Source organism: Dromiciops gliroides, chromosome 2 (genome assembly GCF_019393635.1).
Source record: "Dromiciops gliroides isolate mDroGli1 chromosome 2, mDroGli1.pri, whole genome shotgun sequence".
Classification (NCBI taxonomy): Eukaryota; Metazoa; Chordata; class Mammalia; order Microbiotheria; family Microbiotheriidae; genus Dromiciops; species Dromiciops gliroides.
The window spans coordinates 284,240,798-284,268,114 of record NC_057862.1 but is presented as its reverse complement, the minus strand read 5'-3'; the positions used below and the strand labels follow the sequence as shown (position 1 = coordinate 284,268,114).

The 27,317-nt window shown below is 37.2% G+C and overlaps 1 protein-coding gene across 10 annotated transcripts in view; it reads left to right on the top strand.

Moving 5' to 3' along the window:
• The window catches only part of RAPGEF6 (Rap guanine nucleotide exchange factor 6), a 210,147-nt gene that overhangs the window by 41,975 nt on the left and 140,855 nt on the right, over positions 1 to 27,317 (top strand). For all 10 annotated transcript variants that reach the window (XM_043990166.1, XM_043990162.1, XM_043990171.1 and 7 more), the window contains exons 5-6: positions 51 to 120; positions 15,814 to 15,957. In XM_043990166.1, the coding sequence (XP_043846101.1) occupies positions 51 to 120; positions 15,814 to 15,957 (214 nt within the window). The remainder of the gene's footprint in view (positions 1 to 50; positions 121 to 15,813; positions 15,958 to 27,317) is intronic.

The following is a 27,317-nucleotide window of genomic DNA, read 5'->3' as shown; positions in this document are numbered from 1 at the left end:
TTCTCACCATCCCATATTAGTAAAAGAACTTGTTTTTTCTGTTTCCACAGTTTTGGCAAACAGTTTGGAGGAAAAAGAGGATGTGATTGTATTGTACTAGAGCCTTCAGAAATGATTGTGGTAAGAACTTTAAAGTATGTTGCATATGTTTTATGGTCCTTCAGTAACATCTCTCTCCCCTATACTCCCTACCCTTATTTTGTGTGCATTTTTGGCAAAAATATATCTGGGGTGGGGGCAGCTAGGTGGCACAGTGGATAAAGCAACCGGCCCTGGATTCAGGAGGACCTGAGTTCAAATTTGACTTCAGAATATTCTGGGTAAATGAATGAATAAATGAAAAAGCACTTATAAACACTATGTGCAAAGCACTGCGGACCTGGTAATACCAATAAGAGATGTCAGTAGAAACTTTAGAAATACTTCTCTCATTTAGACTGTAGTTTATTATCATATACCAAACCTCTTTTGTCATTGGATGGTGACACAGATACACTAATTCCCATCTTGGTCATAAAGTTATTACAGTAGTCAGAAGTTTAAAGGCATGGAAATAGGGGCCATGAGTTTTCAATAGGTGGTTCTTCAGTTATTGTTAATTTTCATTAAAATTAAATACTTTGAGGCTTGATAGCATGGGACCAGAGATGTTAGGGGAGACTTAGAACTCTGAAAGACACTAAAGAAATTTACATCCTGGTTAAACTAAATATCCATAGATGGTGGAAAAGAACACTGAACTTAGATGTTTGATACACCTTTACTGTCTCTCAGAAGCTAGCTGAGTCTTCATATACTTAAGACAATATTATGATGATCAGTCTGAACTCGAAGCTTGGAAAACTATTCCCCTCTTTTAGAATTCCCTCTCCCCATCCTTTTATCCAAAGCTAAGATCCTTCTTAATTTAACAAACATTTATTAACCATCTAACTCTAGCCATCTTCGATTTGTTGAGTTCACATTAAGTACTCTTTACTCTATACTTCTCTAAACAGTAGTACTTACTTATAAATGTCCATGCCACTCATTTGGGCACATAATCTTATATTTCTTTGCAATAGAAAGAGTTCTTGTTTTAGTGTCAGAAAACTCAATAGCCATGTGACCTCACATAAGTCACTAAAACTCTGATCCTTAGTTTCCTCATCTGAAAAATGGAGACAAAAACTGTACCACCTACCTTGAATTAGGGTCATTGTAAGTATGATGTAACTATCATTACATAAATGTGAGATAATATAATTATTGTTAAATATTTATGAAGTATGGTTTATATTTTATAGCCTTATATAAATTGTTATCTTCTAAATGGATGGAGGAATACAACTTCTATTTTTTCACTCTCTCTTCCATTACAGTGTTTAGTGGTACTAAACAATTAGTAAACCTTCAAATATTATGATATGCAGTACTCTCCCCACCCCACTTCCCAGTCTTATAACAAATGATTTTTTAAAGTTGATAATGAAAAATGTTGCATTTTGGGGAGAAGAGGTGAGCTTGGTTTTTCTTGGCAGAGAGCACAGTTACATGTGTCAGGCCCTGTACTAAGTGCTGGGGATTTAGATAAAACAAAGTAGCATCTGCCCTGAAGTAGCTTACATTTTAAATGGGAAAAACAACACAAACATAAGTTTATACAAGTCATATACAAGTTAACCTTACTTAGAAAAGTCTTAATATCTGGAGGGATCAGGAAAGGTCCTCTGCAGAAGGTGGTACTTGAGCTGAGTCTTGGGGGGGAAACTAGGAATTCTAGGTGACAGGGTTTTGGTGGCAGAGCATTTCACTAGTGGTCTGTGTATTACCTGCCTGTGCCAAAACACAGAGATGAGAGATGAAGTTTTGTTTGTGCGAACCAGCAAGATAGGCCACTAAAGCTAGTCTTTGTGACTTTGTAGAAGATGAATTGGAGTAGGGAGAGACTTGAAGCAAGGAAGCTTATCCAGAATGCGTTGGGCAAGAAGAAATGAGAAGTGATGAGAGCCTTTACTAAGGTGTTTAGCTGTGTGAATGGAGAAGGGGGCTATATCTGAGAGATGTTGTAGAAATAAAAATGACACGATTTAGCAACTTATTAGATAATGTAGGGTTAATCAGAGTGAGTTCAAGTTGATACTGAGGTTGTGAACCTGAATGACTGGAAGGATAGTGGTGTCTCTAACACAAATAGGAACATTTGGAAGAAGGGTAGGTTTAGGGAGCAGGGGGAAGGTGGGGTTAACAGGTTGAGTCTTAGACATATTGAATTTGATTCGCCTATGGGACATTCAGTTCAAAATGTCCAATAAATAGTTTGTAAGACAGAACTGCAGCTCAGGAGAGAGACTAGGACTGGATATCTCTCTCTCTCTCTCTCTCTCTCTCTCTCTCTCTCTCTCTCTCTCTCTCTCTATCTCAGACTCTGCACTGATGAGATTACAAAGTGAGACTATGGAGAGAAAAGAGAAGAGAGCTCAGTGAGAGCCTTTGGTTATACCTCCACATAGTGATGTGATAGGGGTAATGAATCAACAAAGGAGATGGAAGACTGTTTAGACAGACAGGAAGAAAACTATGAAAGAGTAATGTAATACAAACCCAGAGAAGAGAGAATATCTAGGAGAAAATGGTTAGCTGTTTAAAATTCTGCAATTAGATCAAGAATGATGAGGATTGAGAAAAGGCTATTATATTTTGCAGTTAAGAGATTGTTTATGACCTTTAAGAAAGCAGTTTCAGTTGAATGATGAAGTTGGAAATGAGATTGTGGAAGTCTGAGAAAGTGGAAATACTGAAGGTAGACAATTTCCCCCAAGAATTGGATTGGGAAAGGGAAGAGAGCTATAGGATAATAGGTATTGGAATGACGCCACCTGCTGGAGACTTACTGTAGTAGAGCTCCACCCATGAGGTGAAGGTCTTTGAGGGCAAGACCATGCATCTTTTCTTTGGCGTTAGGAAGTGACATTTGCTTGCGGGAGGAAGAAGGGGGAGCCTGGCGCTCTGACTGGGGCTCTTTCCTGAGGACTCTGGCGGAGAGGGGAGCTAGAAATGTGCTCTCCCTTTAATAGATAGATGAATGTAAGCCTTTCTCTCATTACCAAATTCTTATTCTCCTTAATAAATGTTTAAAAGTCTAACTCTTGCTAAAGCTTGTAATTTATTGGCGACCACTCATTAGATATTTTAGACAGACTAGCTAGAATTTTAGCCTTTAACAGAGGGGATGGTAGGATTAAGTGAGAGTATTTCAAAGGATGGAGAAAATGTGAATGTTTATTTAGGAAGCAGGGAAGGAGCTCTAGTAGAAAGGAAGAGATTGAAGATTAGTGAGAGAGAGGAGATGATAATTGTGCTATAGAAGATGGGAGGAGATGGGATCAAACGTATATGTACCAAGGTTGGTCTTGGTGGGGAAAAGGGCCACTTCTTCAAAGACTGGTGTAAAGTGTGAGATAATTAGGGATGATGTGAAGGGGATTTGAGATGAAGAAAAGTGATTTCTCAGTAAATGTCCCTGATTTTCTCCATAAATTATCAGTTGAGGTCCTCATCCGAGAAGACTAGGAGAAGAGGATCTTGACGAGAGAAGATGTGAAACAATTGTTAGTGAGATAGGAATTCATTTAAGGAGAAGTAAAAGGATTTCCTTATTTCAATGATGCCAAGTTCTAATTGGAAAGCATAAATTTGTAGTGTATCTAGTCATAAACCCCTTCCTCCCCTCCAGGGCTTTTCCCAACTCTGTCCAGCAAAACAGAAATAACTGGAGAATTCATGGGATGGGAAATTCATGAGTTAGAGCTCAAGATGTGAGCAGCAATTTGGGGTATCAAGGAATTTTAGAATAGGGGCTGTGTAGAGTTGAATTGCTACATTAAGGGATCAGGATTATCAAGGGAGGAGCACATAGCCTGTGTAGGAGTGATGGTCCAGGAAAGAACTGAAGGAAGTGTAAGATATTTAGGAGAGTTGTAGCTTAATGGATAGAGAGCTTGGTTCATGATCAGCCTCTAACAACATGTATTGGCTGCATGACACAGGGCACATCACTTAATCCTTTAGTGCTTTAGACAACTCTTTTTTTTTTTTTTTTTGGATGAGGCAGTTGGGGTTAAGTGACTTGCCCCCAGGGTCACACAGATAGTAACTGTTAAGTGTCTGAGGCTGGATTTGAACTCAGGGCCTCCTGACTCCAGGGCCAGTGCTCTATCCGACAACTCTTTTTTTTTGATGAGGCAGTTGGGGCTAACTGACTTGCCCAGGGTCACACAACTAGTAAGTGTAAAGTGTCTGAGGCCAGATTTGAACTCAGTTCCTCCTGAAGCCAGGGCTGGTGCTCTATCCACTGTGCCACCTAGCTGCCCCTAGACAACTCTTTAAGATTATGTATTTCATAGGTAGGGTCAGCCTGCATTGGTAGAGGGAGTTTCCTTCCTCCTCTTGTTTTTCAGCTCCCTTTTATGTGTTGTCTTCTCCCATTAGAACATAAGCTCCTTGAGGCCAGGGGCTTGCTTTCTTTTTGGCTTGTATTTGTATTCTTGGCATGTAGAACAGTGCCTGGCACATAGTAATTGCTTAACAAATGCTCTATCTATTTTTATTTGTCTGAAAAATCATAGGTTCAGTTCTTATCTGTGAGACATAGGGAGAGATTTTATGATTAAAGATCATGGTTAGGTGAGAACAGCTCAGAGTTCTTGATCCTGGCTATGATGGCAGGCTGAGGAGTGCTGCCATCCCTGTGTATAACCGAGGTGGAATGGATGAGTTGAATGGGGACATGAATTGGAATGTTAAGGTGTTAAAATAACCACCTGTATGTTTTAAGTCCCATAGTATGAGGGCAGGAATTGGTGTGGGGAGCTAGACTGTGAGCCAGATACTGAATTTGTTGAGAAAGGAAGGAGGATGTTTTGGGAGAGGCTTCCTGTTAATACGGCCCAGTTGTGTCCAGTCTGATATGGTATTTTCCATATGAATCTTTTTCTCTTATCTTCCTTCAAACTGGAGGTAATCTTTCCTTATTCCCCTGCCCAGACACTTAATTTATTATACCACTTATGGCACTTATGTTCTTTTTTGTACTGTCCTGTATTTTGTTTCATTCATTCTACTTGACTTGTTTTTGAAGGCAGGGATTGTGTTTTAAGATCTCTGTCTCCCCACAGTGCCTAGCACAGATCATTGCACATACTATATTGAATGAATTAATTGGCTTTTTCTTCTTCATTATGAAGAATGGCATGTAGTTGATTTCCTGCTTATATTCATAAAAGTGTGAAAAGTTTTCTTTAAGGGTCTTTTGGGGTGGAACTTTTAGGTGATGATTATTAAATATTATGCTTAATTTTCTCAGTGCCAACAGCATTATAGTTAGCAATGTTGTTCCACAACTTATGGCTCACATTTCCTGCTTTCCCACATCTTGGAAGATAAGTTCTTTTTTAAAAAAATATTATATCATGTAGAAAACTCAACATGAGTCATTTTACAGCAAATATTTACCTGGACTGAGTTTTTTTTTTAAATCATAAAAGTATTTTATTATTTTCCAGTTACATGTAAAGATGGTTTTCAACATTTGTTTTCATAAGATTTTTAGTTCCAAATTTGCATTTCTCTAATCAATAGTGATTTAGAGCATTTTTTCATATGGCAATAGATAGCTTTGATTTCTTCATCTGAAAACTGTCTGTTCATATCCTTTGACCATTTCTGAATTGGGGAATGACTTGCATTCTTATGAATTTTATTTAGTTCCCTATATATTTTAGAAATGAGGCCTTTATCAGAAACACACATTGTAAAAATTGTTTCCCATCTTTCCGCTTCCCTTCTAATTTTGGCTACATTGCTTCTGTTTGTAAAAAAAAAACCCTTTTTAATTTAATGTAATCAAAATGATCCATTTTGCATTTCATAATATCCTCTTTCTCTTGTTTGGTCATAAATTGTTCTACTCTCCATAGGTCTGAGAGGAAAACTATTCTTCCCTCTCCTATTTACCTATGGTGTCACTCTTTATGTCTAAATCCTTTACCCATTTTGACTTATTTTGGAATATGGTATAAGATGTTGGTCTATGCCTAGTTTCTGCCATGCTGTCTTCCAGTTTTCCCAGCAGTTTTTTGTTAAATACTGAGTTCTTATCCCAGAAGCTAGAGTCCTTGGGTTTATTCAAACAGTAGATTACTATAGTCATTTACTATGTGTCTCCTGTGCCTAACCTATTCCATTGATCAACCACCCAGTTTCTTTAGCCAGTTTACCAAATAGTTTTCATGACTGCTGCTTTATAGTATAGCTTCAGATTTGGTATGACTAGCCCACCTACCTGTGCATTTTTTTCATTAGTTCCCTTGATATTTTGGACTGTTTCTTGAAAAAAGTTATAATTTATACCAATTTTTAAAATGTTTTCTACATAGTAGGTTTTTGTCAATGTTATCTGTGACTTGTATTTTGTCTTATTTGTAAGTTATTGACTTCTGGGGGAAGGATCCAAGATGGCAGAGGAAAGGCAGTAACCTCTCAGAGCTCCCCACACAACCACCCCAAAAACCTCCAAATAATGCCATAAGACAGTTCCTGGAGCAGCAGAACCCACAAAAGGACGGGGTGAGATCATTTTCCAGCCAAAGATGGCTTAGAAAGGCAGCAGTAAAGGTCTGTTGTACTGAAGTGGGAGTGAAGCCCAGTTGTGGGCCACACCAACACAGATCCAGCCCTAGGCAGGCCACATCAGAGAAAGAGACCTCCAGAGCTTCTGAATTGGCTACAGCTGCAGCTACTTCTGAAATTCAACTCATGGTCTGGTGAGAGGGTTGAGTGGCTGGCCAGGGGAGATTACAGGGGTCACTGTTGGCACTGAGGTAGAATGTGGTTGTCTTGCCCATGTTGGGAACCTGGAAGCAGTCTTGAGTAGTGGGCCCAGGTTGGGGAGGGGCACAGGCATGGCCGAAGCTAGCAATCATAGTGACACAGAATTCTATTTCTGGGTTAAATAGCAAGCAATCTTGGGGTTATTTATAGATGAGAGCACAAGCCAGGGGACTGAAGAACCTGCCTCTCCTTAAATCAATCCACCTGGGACCCCCTGAAGCTTGGTACAGTGCATCCTGGAGGCAGGACCCCACTTTAAGGAGGAGTTAAAAGTCAAGAAATAGGCTAGAAAAAAATGCAGACAATTGAAAGTTTCTTTGGTGACAAGGAAGATCAAAATACACCCTCAGAAGAAGATAACAAAGTCAAAGCTCCTACATCCAAAGCTTCCAAGAAAATATGAATTGGTTTCTGGCCAAGGAAGCACTCAAAAAGGGCTTTGAAGATAAAGTAAGAGAGGTAGAGGTAAAACTGGAAAGACAAATGAAAGTGATGTAGGAAAGTCATGAAAAAAAAGTCAACAGCTTGGAAAGCCAAATGGAAAGAATATAATTGCTTAAGAATTAGGATTGAACAAATGGAAGCTAATAACTTTATGAGAAATCAAGACACAATAAAACAAATCCAAATGAATAAAAAAGCAGAGGCCAATGTGAAATATCTTCTTGGAAAAACAGCTAACCTGGAAAATAGAGCCAGGAGAGATAATTTGAAAATTATTGGACTACCTGAAAACCATGATCAAAAAAAGAGCTTAGATATCATCCTCCAAGAGATTGTCAGGGAAAATTGCCATGATATTCTAGAAACAGAAGATAAAATAGAAATTGAAAGAATCTACCAGTCACTTCCTGAAAGAGATCCCAAAATGAAAACTCCCAGGAATACTATAGCCAAATTCCAGAGCTCCCAGGTCAAGGAGAAAATATTGCAAGCAGCCAGAAAGAAACAATTCAAGTACTGTGGAGCCACAGTCAGGATAACACAAGATTTGCAGCTTCTACATTAAAGGATTGGAGGACTTGGAATATGATATTCCAGAGGGCAAAGGAATTGGAATTACAACGAAAAATCACCTACCCAGCAAAACTGTATATAATCTTTCAGGGGAAAAAATGGTACTTCAGTGAAAAAGAGGACTTTCAGGTATTCATGATAAAAAGACCTAAACTGAATAGAAAATGTAACCTTCAAATACAAGACCCTAGAGAAGCATAAAAAGGTAAACAAGAAAAAGAAAGTATGAGTGATGTTAAAAGGTTAAACTATGTACATTCCTACATGGGAAGATGATACTTCTAACTCATAAGAACTTTCTCAGTTATTAGGGCAGCTGAAAGGAATAAATTTGGACAGAGGTCACAGGTGGGAATTGATTATGAAAGGATGATATTTGTAAAGCATTTACTGTTTGTTTATATTTGTGTGTGTGTGTGTGGGGGGGGGGGGTTCAGTTAGGGTTGAGGGCAATGACCAAGGTCGTGCTGTTGGGGAGTGTCTTATGTCTGAGGCTGGATTTGGACTCAGGTCCTCTTGGGTCCAGGGCGGGTGCTTTGTTCACTATGTCACCTAGCTGCCCCATGATGACATCTTTAAAATAAAATTAAGGGGTGAGAAAATTGCACTGGGAGAAAACAAAAGGGAGAAGTGGAATGGGGCAAAGTATCTCCCATAAAAGAAGCAAGAAAAAGCTAATGAAGTGGAGGGGAAGATGGAGGAGGAGCGGGGGAGTGAATGAGCCTTACTTTTATCAGAATTGACTCTAAGATGGAATAACATACACACTCAAGTGGGTATAGTAGTATATTTTGCCCTGCAGGGAAGTGGGTGGGGAAGGATTCAAGGGAGGGCAGCTTGTGGGAGGGGCAGTCAGAAACAAAACACTTTTGAGGAGGGATAGGGTAAAAGAAGATAGAAAATAGATTAAATACCACGGGGAGCAAATAGGATGGAGGGAAACAGCAATAGTAACTGGGAAAAAAAGTTGAAGCAGAGGCAAGAGCAATGTAAGATGATGATGATGATGATAACGATGATGGTACTTACTCTGCTGGCCTATTGTGAATAAAATTCTTTGTCAGCTATAAGGTACTATATAAATGTTAGCTATTGTTGTTGCAGAAATCAACCTCATGGGTGTTTTGCAAGGAAATCTCCCTTTAAAGTACTATATAAACTTATTATTAAAAAAATAAAAAGAGCAGGATGCTATCAGAAAAACCTGGAAAGACCTACAGCAGCTGATGCAAAGTGAAATGTACTGTGTAAAAAAACCCCAGCAATATTCTAAGATGATCTGTGAATGACTTGGTTATTTTCAGCAATGAAATGATCCAAAGACAACTCTGAAGGACTTACGAAAAACGTAATCCATCTACAGAGAAAGAACTGATGGTACCTGAATACAGATGGAAGTATATTTTGTTGTTGTTGGTAGTTCCTTTTTCTAAAGTTTTTTATGTCTGCTATGTTTTGCATGACTGTACATGTATAACTTATATTGAATTGCTTGAGTTCTTAATGGGGGAATAGGGAGGAAGGATGAGAATTTGGAACACAAAGTTTTAAAAATTGATGTCACAATTTGTTTTTACATGGAATGTAGGAAAAAATCCTAAAAAAACAAACAAATAAGTTATTAATGTAGAAAACAATTTACTAAACTTGATAAGTGTACCTGCTTTTAGCATTGAGATCACAAACTTTTTATCAAACGTGTCCTATGATATACTTTGATGGAAAAATGCCAGTCTGGCAAATTTCCTGCCCCCACTCATTTTCTTCTATGAGTTCCAATGGGCTTTTGTTGCTAAATTTCAATATGCTCTTTGGCAAAGCTAAAATGAGATTTCAGAAGATCATTTTGTTGGACGCATAGTTCAAAAAAAATCTTATTGACATACTTTTAAATTTTAAATTTATTTATATTTAAGTGTTTATTTGAATAAGGCTTACTCTTTCCTAATCAAATCTTTTTTTTTTTTTCAAAATTATCCCTATTCTGGATTATCTTTTATCACCTGGAAATTCTTGAAAAATTCTTCCTTTTTGTATTTTGGTTTCTAAAAAAGTAATAAACGGGCTATTTTATGATTGAATGAATTTTGAAAGCCAAATATCTATGCAATTGTGTAGAGTAATTTTATTTTGTTATATCTCATGGATTAACAATTTTATAGATTTTAGTACTTTTATTTTACGGAGAATCATCTTTTAATGATGTAGTAGAAAACAATTTAGAGACAATTGACACCTAGGTTCAGATTCATCTGTGTATTTCTTATCTGTGTGACTATTGTAGAGTCAGTCTTTCTAAGCATCCAGTATCATCTCCAAAATGAGGATAATACCTCCTGTAATATCTGCTTCACAGCTTGTGAGAATGAAATGAAGTAGTAAATATAAGTTTTATGAATTCTTAAGAACTAGAACTAGAAAAAATAATAACAAAATTCATCTGGAGAAACAAAAGTTCAAGGATATCTTGGGCAACAATTAAAAAAATATAAATGAAGGTGTTTTAGCAGCACCACATTTCAAACAGTACTATAAAGTGGTAATTATGAAGACTGGTACTGGGTAAGAAATAGGGAGGTAGATTAGTAGATTAAAATAAATAGAAACTAAACTACAGTGACTATAGTAATCTAGTATATGATAAACCCAAAGCCCCAAGCTTTTGGAACAAAAACTCTTTTAACAAAAATATGCTGGGAAAACTAGAAAACAGTGATAGAAACTAGGTATAGACCAACATCTCACACTGTGTATACAAAAATAAGGTCAAAATGGGTACATGATTTACACATAAAGAATGACACTAAGAAAATTAAGGGAGTATGGAATTGTTTATCTGTCAGGTTTATGGACGGGAAGAATTTAAGACCAAAGAAGATATAGAGAATAAAATTAAATGTAAACTAGATGATTTTGATTATATAAAGTTAAAAAGCTTTTGCAAAAACAAAACTAATGTAACCAAGATTATAAGGGAATATATAAGGGAAGTAGAAAACTGGGAAATAATTTTTGAAACAAATATCTATGATAGGGGCAGCTAGGTGGTGCAGTTGGATAAAGCACTGGCCCTGGATTCAGGAGGACCCGAGTTCAAATCTGGCTTCAGACATTTACTAACTGTGTGACCCTGGGCAAGTCACTTAGCCCTCATTGCCTCAGGAAAAGAAAAAAGACTGAAAAAAAATCATCTCAACATAACTCACATCCATGACTTCTGTCTACGTAGACTGTGTGTGTGTGTGTGTGTGTGTGGCATTTGGGGTTAAGTGACTTGCCCAGGGTCACACAGCTAGTAAGTGATAAGTGTCTGAGGCTGGATTTGAACTCAGGTCTTCCTGAATCCAGGGCTGGTGCTCTATCCACTGTGCCACCTAGCTGCCCCTCTACGTAGACTTCTAACTGTTCTACTAATGATAAAGTTTTTAGGAGTTACATGTGTCATCTTCTCATGTGGAATGTAAATGGTTTAACCTTACTGAATCTCTTATAATTTCTTTTTCATGTTTATCTTTTTATACACCTCTCTCGAGTCTTTATCTCTGTCAAATTTGCTATTCAGCACTGGTCTTTTCATCAGGAATCCTTGAAAGTTCTCTATTTCATTAAATAGTCATTTTTGAACTTGAAACATAATAATTTTTGCTAAACTGGTTTTTCTTGGTTGTAATTCTACTTCTTTTGCTTTCTGGAATACCATATTCTAAGCCCTCTGCTTCTTTAATGTGGAAGCTGCTAAATCTTACATGATCCTGACTGGCTCCATGATATTTAAATGGTTTCTTTGTGGCATTCTGCAATATTTTCTCCTTTCCTAAGAGCTCTGGCTCTAATTTGGCTCTAATATATCTGGGAGTTTTCATTTTGGGATCTCTTTGAGCTGATTGGATACTTTTGATTTGTATTTTAACCTTTGGACCTAAGATATCAGGGCAGTTTTCTTGGATAATTTCTTGAAATATTATGTCTAAGCTCTTTTTTTGATTATGGCTTACAGGTAGTCCAATAATTCTTAAATTGTCTCTTCTCCATTTTCTAGGTCACATTTTTTTTCCAATGATATATTTCACTTTTTTTTTTTCATTTTTTCATTTTTTCGGAGTTTTTTTTTTTTATCTTTTTTGATGTCTTATATAGTCATTAGCTTCCACTTGCCCAGTTCTAATTTTTAAGGCATTATTTTCTTCATTGAGCATTTATACCTCTGTTTCCATTTGGTTGATTCTGCTTTTTTAAGGGGTTCTTTTTTTCAGTGAATTTTTGTGTCTCTTTTACCATTTGGTTAATTGGGCGGGGGGGGGGGCGGAGATTGGATGTTATTTTCTTCCTTTTGTGCTTCTTTTACCATGCTGTTAATTTTCTTTTCATAATTTTCTTGCACTATTCCCATTTCTTTCCCCAGTTTTTCTTCTACCACTTTAATCTTTGTAAATCTTCAAGCAACTTTTGTTAGGCTTATGTGTAATTTGCATTATTTCCTCTGAGGCTTTGCTTATAGTTGTTATGTTATTGTCTTCTTCTGAGTTTGTGTCTTGGTTTTCCTTGCCACCCTAGTAACTTTTTATGGTCAGGTTCTTTTTCCTTTGCTCATGTTTTCCAGCCTATTTATTGACTTTGAACTTTATATTAAAGTTTGCTTTGCTCAACTAATAAGTTTCAGGCTCTTTTTATGTTACTATTTTCAGACATAGTTTTCATGTTGGTGGTGGTGGTGATGGGAGGAGTCTAAGTTTTTGATGCTTCCAAGGTGGTGTTATCTGAGGACAGGTATATGCTCACTATCTTCCTGGTCTCTTCTCTGTTCTTTACCCAGGAAGGGCCCCTGTTCCCCTATAACCACAAGTGCTAGCAAGCCTCTTATTCATGGAATTTTGATGAGATTCCCTGCTCCCTTGTGACCAAATCACAAGCTCTCCTTTCTGCTCTGCAACTACAACTTATATCACCAATTAAACCATGCCAAACTTAACCTTGAATCATTCCCACTTTCTGCTGATTTTACTTCTACACATGTGCTGCTGAACAGAGATGGAGAAAATCATGTAACTATTCTGATGGAGTCCATTATACATTTGTAGTATAACCTCAACCGGGCTGTCACTACTGTAAGGAATTCTTTTTACATTTCCATTATGACCTTTATATGACCCACTCTGTAGCAGCTCCTCCAAACCTCTCATATTTCATCCCTGCTCAGACCCTCCCATCCCCTCCCACCCCTATCCCCTCAGCAATTTGCCTTGAACTCTTCCTTCTCCCCTCCTCATCTCATAACACTCACATGCCTTCTGCAGCTATGTCCTCTATCCTTGTCTCACCCAAAGAGGTGGCCTTATTCCTTGGCAAGGCCCAGTCTTCCAAGTGTATCCCATTGTATTCCATCTCCTTCAACAGATTACTCCCCTCTGTTATCCCCACTCTCTCATTTAACTTCAGTCACTCTCTGTCTACTGGTTCCTTCTCTATCCTCCACAAACATGACAATGTCTCTCCCATTCTTAAAAAGCTTGCACTTGATCCTTTCATTTCAACTAATTATTATTCCATATCTCTTTTACCCTTTGTGATCACCTGCAATAGGTGTCTTCACTTTGTCTTCTCTCACTTTTCCTTCCAACCTCATCATTCCACCAAAACCACTCTCTCCAAAGTTACCCATGATCTCTTTAATTGCCAATCTAGTGACCTTTTCTCAATCTTCATTCTTCTTGAACTCTGCGGTCTTTGACAGTGGTGACCACCCTCTTCTCCTTAATAGTCACTTCTCTTCTGATGCTCCTCCTATGTGTAAAGACCACTCCTCTTTCTGTTTTGCTCGATCCTCATCTAGGTCATGATCTCTAACCATAGGTGTCCCATAAGGGTTCTGTCCTTGGCCCTCTTTTCTCTCTATGCTGCTTCACTTGGTGATTTTATTAGCTTTTGCGGATTTAACTAGCATCTCCATGGTCATGAGTCTCAACTCTACCTATTCTTTTCTAATCTCTCCTGACCTCTAATTTCTTATTTCTGACTTTCTTTCTGAAATCTCAGCCTGGATGTCCAGTAGATGTCTAGATTAACCTCAGTATGTGCAAAACAACTCATTATACTGTAGAAGGCAACATTATATCCTCCCAGTCTCTTCAGGCTGACAACCTCCAGTTTTTTTATACCTTACTCCCTACTCTTTGATCCATTGACACTATCCTCATGGTTGTTACAGACAAGACACTCCATCTCTTGGCTCTGAGCATTTTCTTTAGCTATCCCTCATGCCTGGAACACTTTCCCTCCTCCTCTCTGCCTCCTGGCTTCCTTTAAGTCCCAACTAAAATCAGTCTTTTATGGGAAGTCTTTCCCAACCTCTCTTAATTCTAGTACTTTTCTTTTTTTATTATTTACTATTTATCTGATATATAACTTGTTTGTATATATTCGTTTACTCTCCCATTAGATAATGGGCTTCTTGAGAACGGACTTTTGCTTTTTTATGTATCTCCTGTGCTGACCATAATGACACATTATACATGCTGAACAGATACTCTACCTAACTCTCCTCCCCTCCCCTCCCTTTCCTTTTCCATTTGTCTGTCTTTGTCTGTCAAGATGATACAGCATGTTAATCCATGATACCTCATTTTATCTAACATTTCTATTTGGGGGTCCGAAAAGTTTTAAACTAAGTTATTCTTAAATGAAAAATTTATATGGTTTGCTGTTTTCTTTAACTTGGGCAATTCCTGTTGCACAAATATTTGTCTTTTTTATTGACTTAGACTTTTAAACTTATGATCTAAAATAAACAGTAATAAAATGATCATGATCTAATTCAGATATATTTATTCAATGTTCTTTATCCGTAAGTCATTGTATTAGATTCAGTGTGTGGGGGCATACAAAGCTACATGAGTTGTGCCTTTAAAGAATTTAAAGTGTAACAAGATAGAAGCACATAACTCATTTAGGGCAGTTTGTTTTAAGTGTTTTCAGAGGGAAATATGAGGAGATAAGGATTTGGAGAGGATTGTTGAGAACAAAGCAGAAGAAGAATATATAGTAGAGAAAGATAATAAAGATACATTAGAGATGGATGGTTGGTTCTCCAAGGTCTTGGATTAAACATGAGGGGTTGAGAATTGATTGGCATCAGGCTCATGGGTGAAAGGGTTATCCTTGAAAAGAAAGGAGTGGAGAAACCAAGTGAAGATATAGAGGAACTTTGAAGGGGAGTTTGAGGGAAGGTCATTCCAAACGTTCTTGGATTATTCCAAAAGAGTAGAAGGCAAGATAGTACAAGGAGTAGGATATAAAACTTGATCATAGAAAAAGTTTATAATAGGGGTATTATGTCACTTGTTCTGCTACTGAGTTTAACTTTCAGTAGGTTATAGTGAGCATTAATAACATAGCAGGTGCTTTGGCAACAGAATTATTGTGAATTCTCCAATGTATACATAATCAATTTGACTTCATCCTTGTAGATTGTGACTTGAATAAGTGTAAAGATTAAGTAAATTTTTGTTAAATATGTAGTTATATAGATAAGATGGGAGGCATTGTGAATGTTTTTATTTTTAGTATTTTATTTTTATTCTAGTGATTTACAAAAAACAAGACTTTGATTATGTTGGCTAAATAAAATGGGTGTCATCAGGCAGTGTATAATTATATTCACTAATTGTAATTCTAGAATGTGTAATTCAGTTAGAAAAAGAGAGCAAGAAAGTCAGTTTCCTGGAAGGAAACTGTTGCCTGCTCCTCATAATGTCACTTTAGAATTTGTTGAACTAGTGAGTACAGAATTACACAACCTGCTTTCTTATGGTAACTTGTTGGGTCACAGCAAGTTATATATGACTTCCCTGTGAGCTTTATAAGACTCATAGAATTTCAGTGATATGGGAAAACTAGAAGTTTAACCAGGAGCTTGAACATGTATTTCAGGTAGAGAATTCCAAAGATAACGAAGAAGATCTCCTCCAAAGAGAAATTGCTGGAAGACAATCTCGAAGAAGGTTTAGGAAAATTAACCATAGGGGAGAGCGACAGACCATTACTGATAATGTGGATACTAACAGCTATCTTACTGTAAGTATGCTTAGAAACATGATGTTATTGTGATTTTAATTTTTATGGATTATTAGTATTTTTTGTTGATGTCAGAATGACTTAAAGATTATAGGCCTAAATCTTAGTATATGTTGCTCATATCTTCCCTATCCTCAAAAAACCCTTACTTGATCCTTCCATCTATGCTAACTATTGTCCTATATTTATTTCTTCTGCCCTTCGCAGCTAAACTCCTTGAAAATACTGTCTGTAGTCAGTGCTTCTGCTTTCTCTTCTCTCATTCTTTTCTTTTTTTTTTTTAGTGAGGCAGTTGGGGTTAAGTGACTTGCCCAGGGTCACACAGCTAGTAAGTGTTAAGTGTCTGAGGCCGGATTTGAACTCAGGTACTCCTGATTCCAGGGCTGGTGTTCTATCTACTGTGTCACCTAGCTGCCCTTCATTCTTTTCTTAACCCCTTAGAATCTAGCTTCTGACTTCATCATTCTACTGAACCTGCTCTCTCCAAAGTTATTAATGATCTCCTAATTGCTGAAGCTAATGAACTTTTCTTGGTCCTCATGTTCATTGACCTCACTGCTGATTACTTTTTCTTCCGTAATACTCTCTTCTCTCTCTATGTTTTTGGGACACGTGTCTCCTGATTCTCCTTCTGCCTATCTAACCATTCATTCTCTGTCCCTATTGCTGGATCCTCTCCCAGATGACAGTTTCTATCCATAAGTGTTCCTCAGGGTTCTTCTCCTTTTAAACTACTTCATTTGGTGATCTCATCAGCTCCCATGGATTTAATCACCATCTTTATATCTCTCCTAACCTCCAAACTCATATCTCAAACTGCCTTTCAGACACCTCAAACTGCATGGTTGTAAAAGCAAACCATGACAGAATCTGGATTATCTCATAAATTTCTGTATTTGTGCCTTATTTATATATGGATGAACTTTGACCATTTCATTTCTGCTAGCAAAACGCTGCCATGTCTGGTATTTCTGATTCTTAAGTAGTGTTGAAGTAGCAGACTTGACTCTTTTTTGTTTGAAGGATCTATGTTAAATCTACATTTTTGTGTTTAGAACAACTTTTCAAAGAGAAGGAACTACATATCATTTTTAGATTTCTTTATTCTGCTGAATATCATCTGTAGAAAAGCATTTGATCAGTAAGAGAATAGAGAAATTGCCTGACTATTAGAGAGAACCTTTAGAAAATTGAGCTTCCTGCCTGTCTTAACTAATTTTTTTTTTAACTGATGGGATCAACTATTAGAAAAAAAACTCTACTAATGGCTTATGGCAGCACACAGCTAGGATTTTAGATATTGACTTAAAATAACATCATCACTGATAATTTGTGGAATATGCAAACACTATGGTAGAAAATTAATTTAATAATCAATAGACATTTATAAAGCATTTCTTATGTGTCCAAAACTCTGGTACAGGTAATAAAGAGAGATAGCCCCAGCCCCCAAAGAGCATATACTAGGGCATTCACAAATTAATAAAATACAGGACATTTACAGAATAAATATATAGTGATTTTGAGGATGGGAGACTGAAAAAATGGAGAATCAAGTGAAGGAGGTAGCACTTGAACTGAGCCTTGAAAGAAGCTAGGGGTTCCAGGTATAATGAAGGTAAGGGCAAGCATTCTAGGCTTGGGAGAGAGGTTGTGCAAAGACATAGAAGTTGGAGTCACTGACTCTGAAGGAGAGGGAACTGCTCGTCAGTCTCAGTATTATTTACCACTGGAGCACATGATATCCATTATCATTTAAATATTGATTCAAGCTGCCAATTTGACCATACATTTGTGAAATATCTGATTTATTTTTAGTATGGTTAACATATCAAAATTACATCCTTGAATGGTATCAGTGTCCTTCCCAGATAATTTTTATTTTTCAGTTGAATGGCTTGTGTGATTGAGGTATATCTATATTCTTCAGGAAATATTTTTATTCAACAAACATTTGTTATTTTCATTAAACAAATTGTTTTGTACTTTGGGTATTTGTTTTGTTTTTTTGTTTGTTTTGGCAAGGCAATGAGGGGTTAAGTGACTTGCTCAGGGTCACACAGCTAGTAAGTGTCAAGTGTCTGAGGCCAAATTTGAACTCAGGTGCTACTGAATTCAGGGCCGGTGCTTTTTCCACTGTGCCACCTAGCTGCCCCCATACTTTTGGTATTTTGGTATTATTGGATTGATAGATAACAACTAACTGAAGTTAATATACCTAGTTTTTAACAAACTTACCAAAACTTGTCCATCATTACATATATTGAAAATCATAATGACTTGGGCTCAGGATTGAATAGGAAGAACTGAATGGACTCACTATATTACATTTGGGAAATTTTATAACACTTTCATTGACTGATCTATTTGAAACAAAAATTTGCCTAATCAGTAGTTTTCCAGTTATGAGTACTACCTAGGGACAAGGCCCTCCTCTGACGCATACTCATTCTGTGTGACCTTGGGCAAGTCACTATTTAACTTTGTATTGCTTGAGACATCTCTCCAGGATAATAAGAGCAGTGGCTGATCTCCATTTATTGAAGAACTTTCATCACTTAGATTTTCCTATAGTGGTAAAATCTCACTTCTATCCAGGTCCTGGAGGGAAAGTGGGTATATTCTTTGCTCCCCTTTGCCTGTCCCAGACTCTCCCTTTTACCTCTGTCATTCAGCAACCTCCTCCTTTGAAGTTTGTGAAATAAAAAATTTCTACCCAAATCCAGATCATGGTGATTATTGTATACCAACCGCAGGTCATTTTTCTCATTTCTCAAGGAGTTTGGCACCTGGATCATCTTTCTCTTCTCCTCATCCCTTGCCCCTATACTTTTGTTATTCTTGTTTAGTTGTTTTAGTCGTGTCTGACTCTTTGTGGCCCTGTTTGTTGTTTTCTTGCCAAAGATACTGGACTGGTTTGCCATTTCTTTCCCCGGCTCATTTTATAGATGAGGAACTGAGGCAAACAGGGTTAAGTAACTTTGCCCAGGGTCACATGGAACCAGATTTGAACTCATGAAGATGAGTTTTCCTGACTTTTACTTCCTTAACAAGAAACTCTGATGTTCTTCTATCTGATCATAATCTCCTGTCATTTCATCTCTCTCTGTGCCTTACCCTCCTGTACCTATTTTTCACCTTCATTGAACCTTCCAATTCCCCTACTCCTTAGAACTTTCTCAGATCATTGCCCCAACTTTGACTTCCCTGTATGCCATCCTCTGCTCAGAAAACTCTCTCTTTTAGGGAACAGGAGCAGAAGAAAAATGGTGGGAATAATTCAGGTCTATGGTTTGGCAATAGATGATCAATATGAGTAGGGATTGTTTCATTATTTGTGCTTGTACCCTTAACACAGTTCTTTGCACATAGTAAGTGCTTAATAAATATTTGTTGATTATTACAGTGGTGCTGTATGGCTACAAATTATAGAATGCCACAGTCTCCAAAGAATTTAAATTTCAGACCTCTTGGCAGTGGAAGTAGGTGTGGTGGATATGAGTAAGCTGTGGCATATTATAAATGACAAAGTAGAACACAACATAAAAGATATCCTCACTCCCTCCTCTGGGTCCCCTTTCTCCCTCTGATTGGAGAAGGTAGAAGATAGACTTTGGTTAGCTTTTCCAAGATCTTCTATGAATTATGAATGGTACCCAGGGAATTATTTCCCACATGGGTACTTTCCTGGACTTATCATCTCTAGAATTTTATTATTCTATAAAATGAAACTCAACTGCGAAATTCATACATTCTTAGTACCTTCTTGCCCTCCTTCTGGTTGGAGAGGGTGGGAGGGGGACATTTGGGAGCTCTTCCCTGATCTTCCACCTTTTAAATAGGGTGCTCAGGGTATTGTCCTTATCATTTCTTACCCAACTGTAGAAACTCATCATTTTGCAAGATGAAATCCAGTCAGAAACTCATACTTCTTCATACCATTTTCTACCCTGGCTACATGACTTCTTAATATACTGTGTAGCCCTTTCCCCACTCCACTTTAGCTTCTCTTTATGTGTTGTCTTCCCCATCAAATTGTGAGCTCCTTAAGGGCAGGACTGCCTTCTACCTTTTTTGTATTCCCTATACTTAGCACTGTTCCTGCAGCATTGAATGTGCTTAATTAATTTTTATTGACTCTGACTCATCAAAGAAGAAAAGACTAGAAATAAAGTGTACCAGCAATGTTTTGGAAGTGAAGAAAAAAAAAAGGACGACCTTTGTACTTCATTGGTATCTACATGAAATCAAGAATCCCAGGGAATGCCCCTAGAATGATAAGTTCAACCCCTATGGAGGATAAGAAATATATTATCACAGATAAGAGGATGTGGACTAAGATATCACTTGAAAGAATCTTCAGCAAACATCTAATCAAACGCATACCTGAAAAAGAATCCTTCTATGATATATATAAAAAGAGGTTATCCATTCTCTTTATTTACAGACCTTTAATGCCAAACTTTGACTTTGTAATATCTGCTCGTTGCTCATGATTTTGCCAAGTGGACATATGTAGTTGCTTAAGTTGCAGACTGTACTGTTAGAATAGATTCATTGATGAGATCATATATTGATTGAAGTTATTTTCTTGAGATATGTATTTGTTTCACAGAACTTTCTGAATTGCTCTTACAGACCAATACTTTTAGTTTCATTAAATTTTTTTTAATTTAAATTTTTTTTGGTGAGGCAATTGGGGTTAAGTGACTTGCCTAGGGTCACACAGCTAGTAAGTGTTAGGTGTCTGAGGCCGGATTTGAACTCAGGTCCTCCCGACTCCAGGGCCAGTGCTCTATCCACTGCGCCACCTAGCTGCCCCACATTAAAATGTTTTAAAAAAGAAATTAAGAACCTAGTTTGTGTAAGGCAACACTAGGTATTAGGGATATAAAAATATAAAGTAATATATTCTCTTCCTTTGAGGAGGATTCTGATATTTCATAGTTGTGAACATTGCCATGGTGGAAGCTTTTACTCTTTCAAAGGAGAATGTAAATTTTTGAAACTTCCAAAAGTGAAGTGACTATCAGTATAAGATGGTTGATTGAATCAGAGTAACTAATGTTTTTTTTAGTTAGGAGACACAGAAAGTGAGAGGTGGTTATTTTAAAAAAGATGAACTGTTTTCTTATGCAATTTATAAATTGTCTCAGAGGGAGAATTATAAAAAAGTAATTTTGCAAAGTGGCAGCATTTAAAAAATATGTAGCTTTCTAAGGTGACCCCTGTTTGAATAATAACGCTCCCTCAAGATAGGTAATGCTGGTATATTTGTCTTCCATTAAAGCTGTGCCTCTGTACCTTATTGTGATATGAAAGTTATCTGTGTGGAATGTAACATTTATCCTTTCTTATGGCATAGGAAGGCTCTTATTATATTCACATGCAAGTTTAACTGTTTTCAAATTGCTGTAAGCCCCTCTAGTTTCTAGGTTCTTTACTATTATAAATAATACTGTTACAAATACTTCTATATAGATTTTTTTCCTGTCAGTAATGTTAACATAGAGTGCTAGTTGTCAGTTCATTGAGTCATGGCGTATAAACAACCTTGTAGGTCTCATATAATTACAAATTGCTTTGCAAAAAGGTATTACTTGTCTGTTCACAATTTCAACAGCAGTGTAACTGCTACGGCATGCATGTTTTTGCCACAGCATGGCGAGTTTTAGATTTTATCATTTTGTACCATTTTTGATAAGTTAATGAGCATAATCTTTATATTTAATTTTCATTTCTCTCATTATTAGAAATTTGAAACTTTTTTCAGATGGATATTCATAATTCATGTTTCTTATTTAGAAAATCAATTTATGTTTTGTATACATGTTATTTTGACACAATAAATGCTGACAACCTGGACATCACTACTCCTTGCTCCCATACGTATACAAGGTACATTTCTTCAAGAATAGTTAAGCAAAATTGCACACTTATGTAACTGTAATTGATACTACATGTTACTTTCCATTTTGTTGTTTATCAAGTGTTTCCAAAGAGAAACCCATGAATCAACAAGTATTTGTTATACAACAGGCATTGTAAAATATCATAGGGGAAAAAAGATAAAAAATAACATTTTCTGCCTTCAAGGAGCTGATATTCTATTTTGGATTTAACATGTATCTATAAGTAAATACAAATTATGTACAAAATAAAATAGAAGGTAATGGAGGTGTGAATCATTAAGATCTGGGAAGAGGAGAATCATGTAAGAGAAATCATTTGAGCATTTAAAGGAAACTGGAGAGTCTAAAAAAGATAAAAAAGCCATTCTCTGCATGAAGGGGCAGCCATTTCAAAGACAAAGAGATAGAATGTCATGTTTGAGGAACAGCAACACCAGTTTGGCTGGATTGTAATGAAGCTGGAAAGCTGTTTGGGGCCAGATTGTGAAAGGCTTTAAAAGCTAGAGTAGTTTGTATTTGATCCTTGATGTAAGATGGAGCTACTGGAGTTTATTAGTCAGAGGAGTGACATGGTCAGACCTGCACATTAAGAAAAAATACTTCGACATTGTATGGAGGAGGGATTGAAGAGGGAGATACTTGAGGCAGGGAGACCAGTTTGGGGGTTGTTTCAATAGTTCTAGTGTGGGATATTAAATACATATACTAGGGTTATCACTCTATGAAGTGTGGGCTGCAGAAGTCCAATCTGCAACAAAAGGCAGCTGAGAAAGAACTCTGAGCATGATTAGTTTGTTAGGGAGATCAGTGGTTCCTAAGCAGTTGGATCCAAGACCTTCTTCTCAGTCAAGAACCCTTCAGCTTATACATGGGTTGTGGGTCACTAAAAAGAGAATGAGGTGGTACAATTGCATGATTGGTCATTTTCAAAAGCAGGGATACTCCTATGATTGGCTAAGGAACATATCTATCAACCACTAGTACTTTGTCAATAGTATTCTGGGGTTTTCCACAAAGCATAAGACTTTGTCATCAGTATCCTGGGGCTTTCTATTCTATTATTATTATTATTATTATTATTATTTAACCTTAATAGTATTTTGTTTTTTCCCTAATTACATATAAAGATAATTTTCAACATTTGTTTTTGTAAGATTTTTAGTTCCAAATTTTTCTTCTACCCTCCTTTTATTCTCCCCTCCTCAAGATAGCAAACAATCTGATAAAGGTTATATAGTACAGTCATGGTAAACATATTTCCACATTAGTCATGTTGTGAAAGAGAAATCAGGAAAAAAGGGAAAAACCACAAGAAAAAGCAAACAAAAAAAGATGAAAATAGAATGCCTTAATCTTCATTCAGACTCTGTAGGTCTTTCTCTGCATGTAGAAAGAATTTTCCTTCATGAGTCTTTTGGAATTGTCTTAAATCATTGTATTGCTGAGAAGAGCTAATCTATCATAGTTGATCATTGCACAGTGTTGCAGTTACTGTATGGAATGTTCTCCTGGTTCTGTTCATTTCACTCAGCATCAGTTCATCTGAGTCCAGGTTTTTCTGAAATCTGCTTGTTCATCATTTTTATAGCACAGTGTATTCCTTTACATTCATGTGCCACAGCTTGTTCAACCATTCCTCAGTTGATGAGCATCCCCTCAATTTCCAGTTCTTTGCCACCACAAAAAGAGCTGCTATAACTATTTTTGTATATGGGGGTTCTTTTCCCTTTCTTATGATCTCTTTGGTATATTGGGCATAGTTCCAGATTGAGCTCCACAATGGTTGGATCAATTCACAACTCCATCAACAATGCATTAGTGTTCCAGTTTTCTAACTTGGGACTTTCCACAGACTATAAGAACATTTTGACAAGGTAACAAGAAAGCTGAACTATGGTTTTTCAGTCATAGTCCTTCCAGAAGACTCAGAGGAGTTGGGGTGTGGGAAGGAAGTAATTACAGCAAATTCCTAACATGAGTTAATAGGAATCCTGATAACAGGTCTAATAAGGTATAATATCCATCCTATAAATCAGTCAGAAGTTGTATTATCATTATTAAATGGTGGATTAATTTATTATAACCTACATAAATATTCTTCCAGCATTAACTGTTCTACTTAATCCCTCAATACAATCACTGATACCCATTAAATCACAACAAACTGAGCAAATACTGACTAAATTGAGGAGGGGTATCAAAATTATTTTCATGGGGTAGGAGAGAAGAAGAGAGAGATGTAAGAGTTTTTTTTGCAGAAACGGGAGTAACAAAACTTGGAGCTGACTGGATATGTGAAGTGAGAGTTGAAGAAGCAAGGATGTGACTTAAAAGGATGGTATTTCTCTTGACAGACATGTGGAACTTGGAAAGAGTCATGGATTTTAGGGGAAAGATAATGAATTCTATTTTAGACATGTTGAATTTGATATGCTTATGGACCATGCAGTTGGAAATATCTCATGGGAAGTTGTTGATGCACAACTGGAACTCAAGAGAGCTGTTAAATCTGGATATGTAGATCTGGGAGTCATTTATATAGAGATAATTATTGAGCCCATAGGAGTTTATGAGGTCACTTTAAGAAAAGGGAACCCTAGGACAGACCCATGAACTATGCCTATAGTTAGTGGACATGATGGGGACAGACTCAACAGAGAGCAGTGTCATAACAACCCAAAGAGAAAAGATGATGTCAGGATTGCCAGGGATTCACTGTCTTTTAGTTGGAATTTTGGGAGTGTTGGAAAACCATGTTTCCATGAATGCCAAAACATAGAAGGAACATGGAAAGAAGAGGTCTTATATTAAGGAAAAATTGCTAAACAGTAGAATTGGGATTCTATATGGTATAGTGATGTGGATGGTGATGAGAGAAGGAGGTATAGTAGAAGAGGTAGGGAGTTGGGGAGTGTATTTCCTTTAGGAATCTGGCTATTCACTGTCACCGGGATCAGAAGTGAATGAAGTGAGCATTTCCTAGTCATAGTAGATATCTTTCTATTGGGTTTCTTGTCTTTAAGAATTCTATGGGGGGCAGCCAAGTGGCACAGTGGATAAAGCACCGGTCCTGGATTCAGGAGTACCTGAGTTCAAATCCGGCCTCAGACACTTGATACTTCCTAGCTGTGTGACCCTGGGCAAGTCACTTAACCCCCATTGCCCTGCAAAAAAAAAAAAAAAGGAATTCTATGAATGATAGTGAGCATCATATTCTCTTTCAAGCAGTGGAAGGTTATGCTTATTAGTAGCTTTTTCTATAGATTAAGGTCTTGGCATCAAGAGGTCTAGTATCAGGATTTTGGGTCCTATGGTTGGGTTTTTAATGAGAGGGCCAATTGGAGACTCTGACTAGAAATGAGAGATCTGGTGCCATGAGCTCTGTTCCTAGAAATGAAGATGGTATGGTACCAACATTGCTCGTTTTATTAGGCCTAAATTTTGTTGCCTTTTAGGGTTGTTCTTATTTACGTGATTTAATCTTTTATATTCTTTTAAGCCTACTTTTTTTTTACTCTGCCTCATATCAGATGAATTTCTCATATTCCTCTGGATTCTTCATATTCATCATTCCAGGGTTAAGTGGCTCACCCAGGGTCACGCAGTTAGTGTCTGAGGCCAGATTTGGACTCAGATACAAGAGTTTCCCGATTTCAGGCCTGGCACTTCATCGATTGTGCCACCTAGCTGCCCTTCTCCATCACTAGTAGCATTATTTGTTACAAGAAAAAGCTGAAAAAATATGTTCTACATCATTAGGCACATATTTTATACCTTTTCTTATCACAAATAATGCTACTCAGTTTAACAAACACTTGTTAAAGACTTTCTGTGCAAGCACTGTCTAGATATTGGTAATACAAAAACTAAATTAAAAAACAGATGCTACCTCTAGGGGCTTACATTTCACCTAGGGATATAAATTGTGCACAAACAAGTTATTATAAGGACTGAAAACAGGGGAATCAAGGAAGGTTTGTTTTACATAGGTATCACAGACAAAGGAGAATTAGTTTATGTTTACACAGAAACACACTGTTTTAGAAATACATAGGGAAACAAGTAGGGATAGGAGGCAGGGAGGATGGTTAAGCAGAAGGAATGATCACTAGGGAGGAAACGATCACAAGCAAAATGAACATCCTGACCATAAAGGGAGATTTAAAAAGGGGTGGGAGGCGGGGTTAGACAAGAAAAGCAAAGGCTTAGAATCTAAGGAGATGTCTTACTCTCATAGACAATTTGGCAAATGTCTGAACAAATTATGGTTTATGAATATAGTGGATGAATATTGTGCTGTAAGAAATAACAAGAGATGATTTCAAGTGATTCTGGTGCTATGAATTATAAAGTTGAGAATGTAAAGTTGCTGTCTGTATGGGGCTAAAATTCTAGCTAGACTGTCTAAAAATCTAGTGAGTGGTTGCCATAAATTATAAGCTTTAGCAAGAGTTTAGACTTAAAAAAAAATTTTTTTTTTTAGTGAGGCAATTAAATTTTTTAGTGAGGCAATTAAGTGACTTGCCCAGGGTCACACAGCTAGCAAGTGTTAAGTGTCTGAGGCCGGATTTGAACTCAGGTACTCCTGACTCCAGGGCCAGTGCTCCATCCACTGCGCCACTTAGCTGCCCAAGAGTTTAGACTTTTAAGTATTAAGGAGCATAAGAATTTGGTGAGGAGAGGGAAAGAGGTCAAGATTCCTTCATCTATCAATCTCAGGGAGCCAGTATCTCAGCTCCACTCAGAACGAGGTGCTGGGTGAAAGGGAGCTCGTTCGCTCCTTCCTCCTCCCAGAAACCTCCTCTCCAATAGGAAACAGGGCCATCCACACAAACACTGCTCCAAGCTAATTGGCTGGTAGCTTTGATTGACAAGTGCCATAGATGGTTCTATAGATGTAACTTCTGTACGCTAAAGTCACATGATCTCTAAATCACATGCTTTCTCCTCATGGCAGAGCTTCCCTACAGTATCTCTCCAGCAGGGGTACCATTCCAATTCTCACAAGAAGAACCAGAAGATTTATGTAAGGACAATAAATTGGAAGACCTAAGAACTCTCATCTTCTAAGCACTTGACCAGTCATGTGACCAGTCATGTCTCCTGAAGACCTATGATGAAGGATATTTCCCACCCCCTGACAGAGAAGTGGTGGTTGTAAGATGTAGAAAGAGGAATACATTTTTTAACTTAGTCATTGTGTGAATTTGTTGTGCTTGACTATGCTCATTGGTTAAGTTTTTTTTTCCTTCTTTCATTTAATTGGGGTGTAGTTAGTTGGTGAGGGATGTTTACCAATAGTTTTGCCAAAAAAAGGGAGACTATTGAAACATGTTTTAAAACACACAGAAGAAAACAGAAGGATGTTCAGAAAGAAGCATAAACAAGACACAGTTTGAAGGTAAAATTCATTACATGCTTTAAAAAAAAGACGAAAGCAGTATGGAT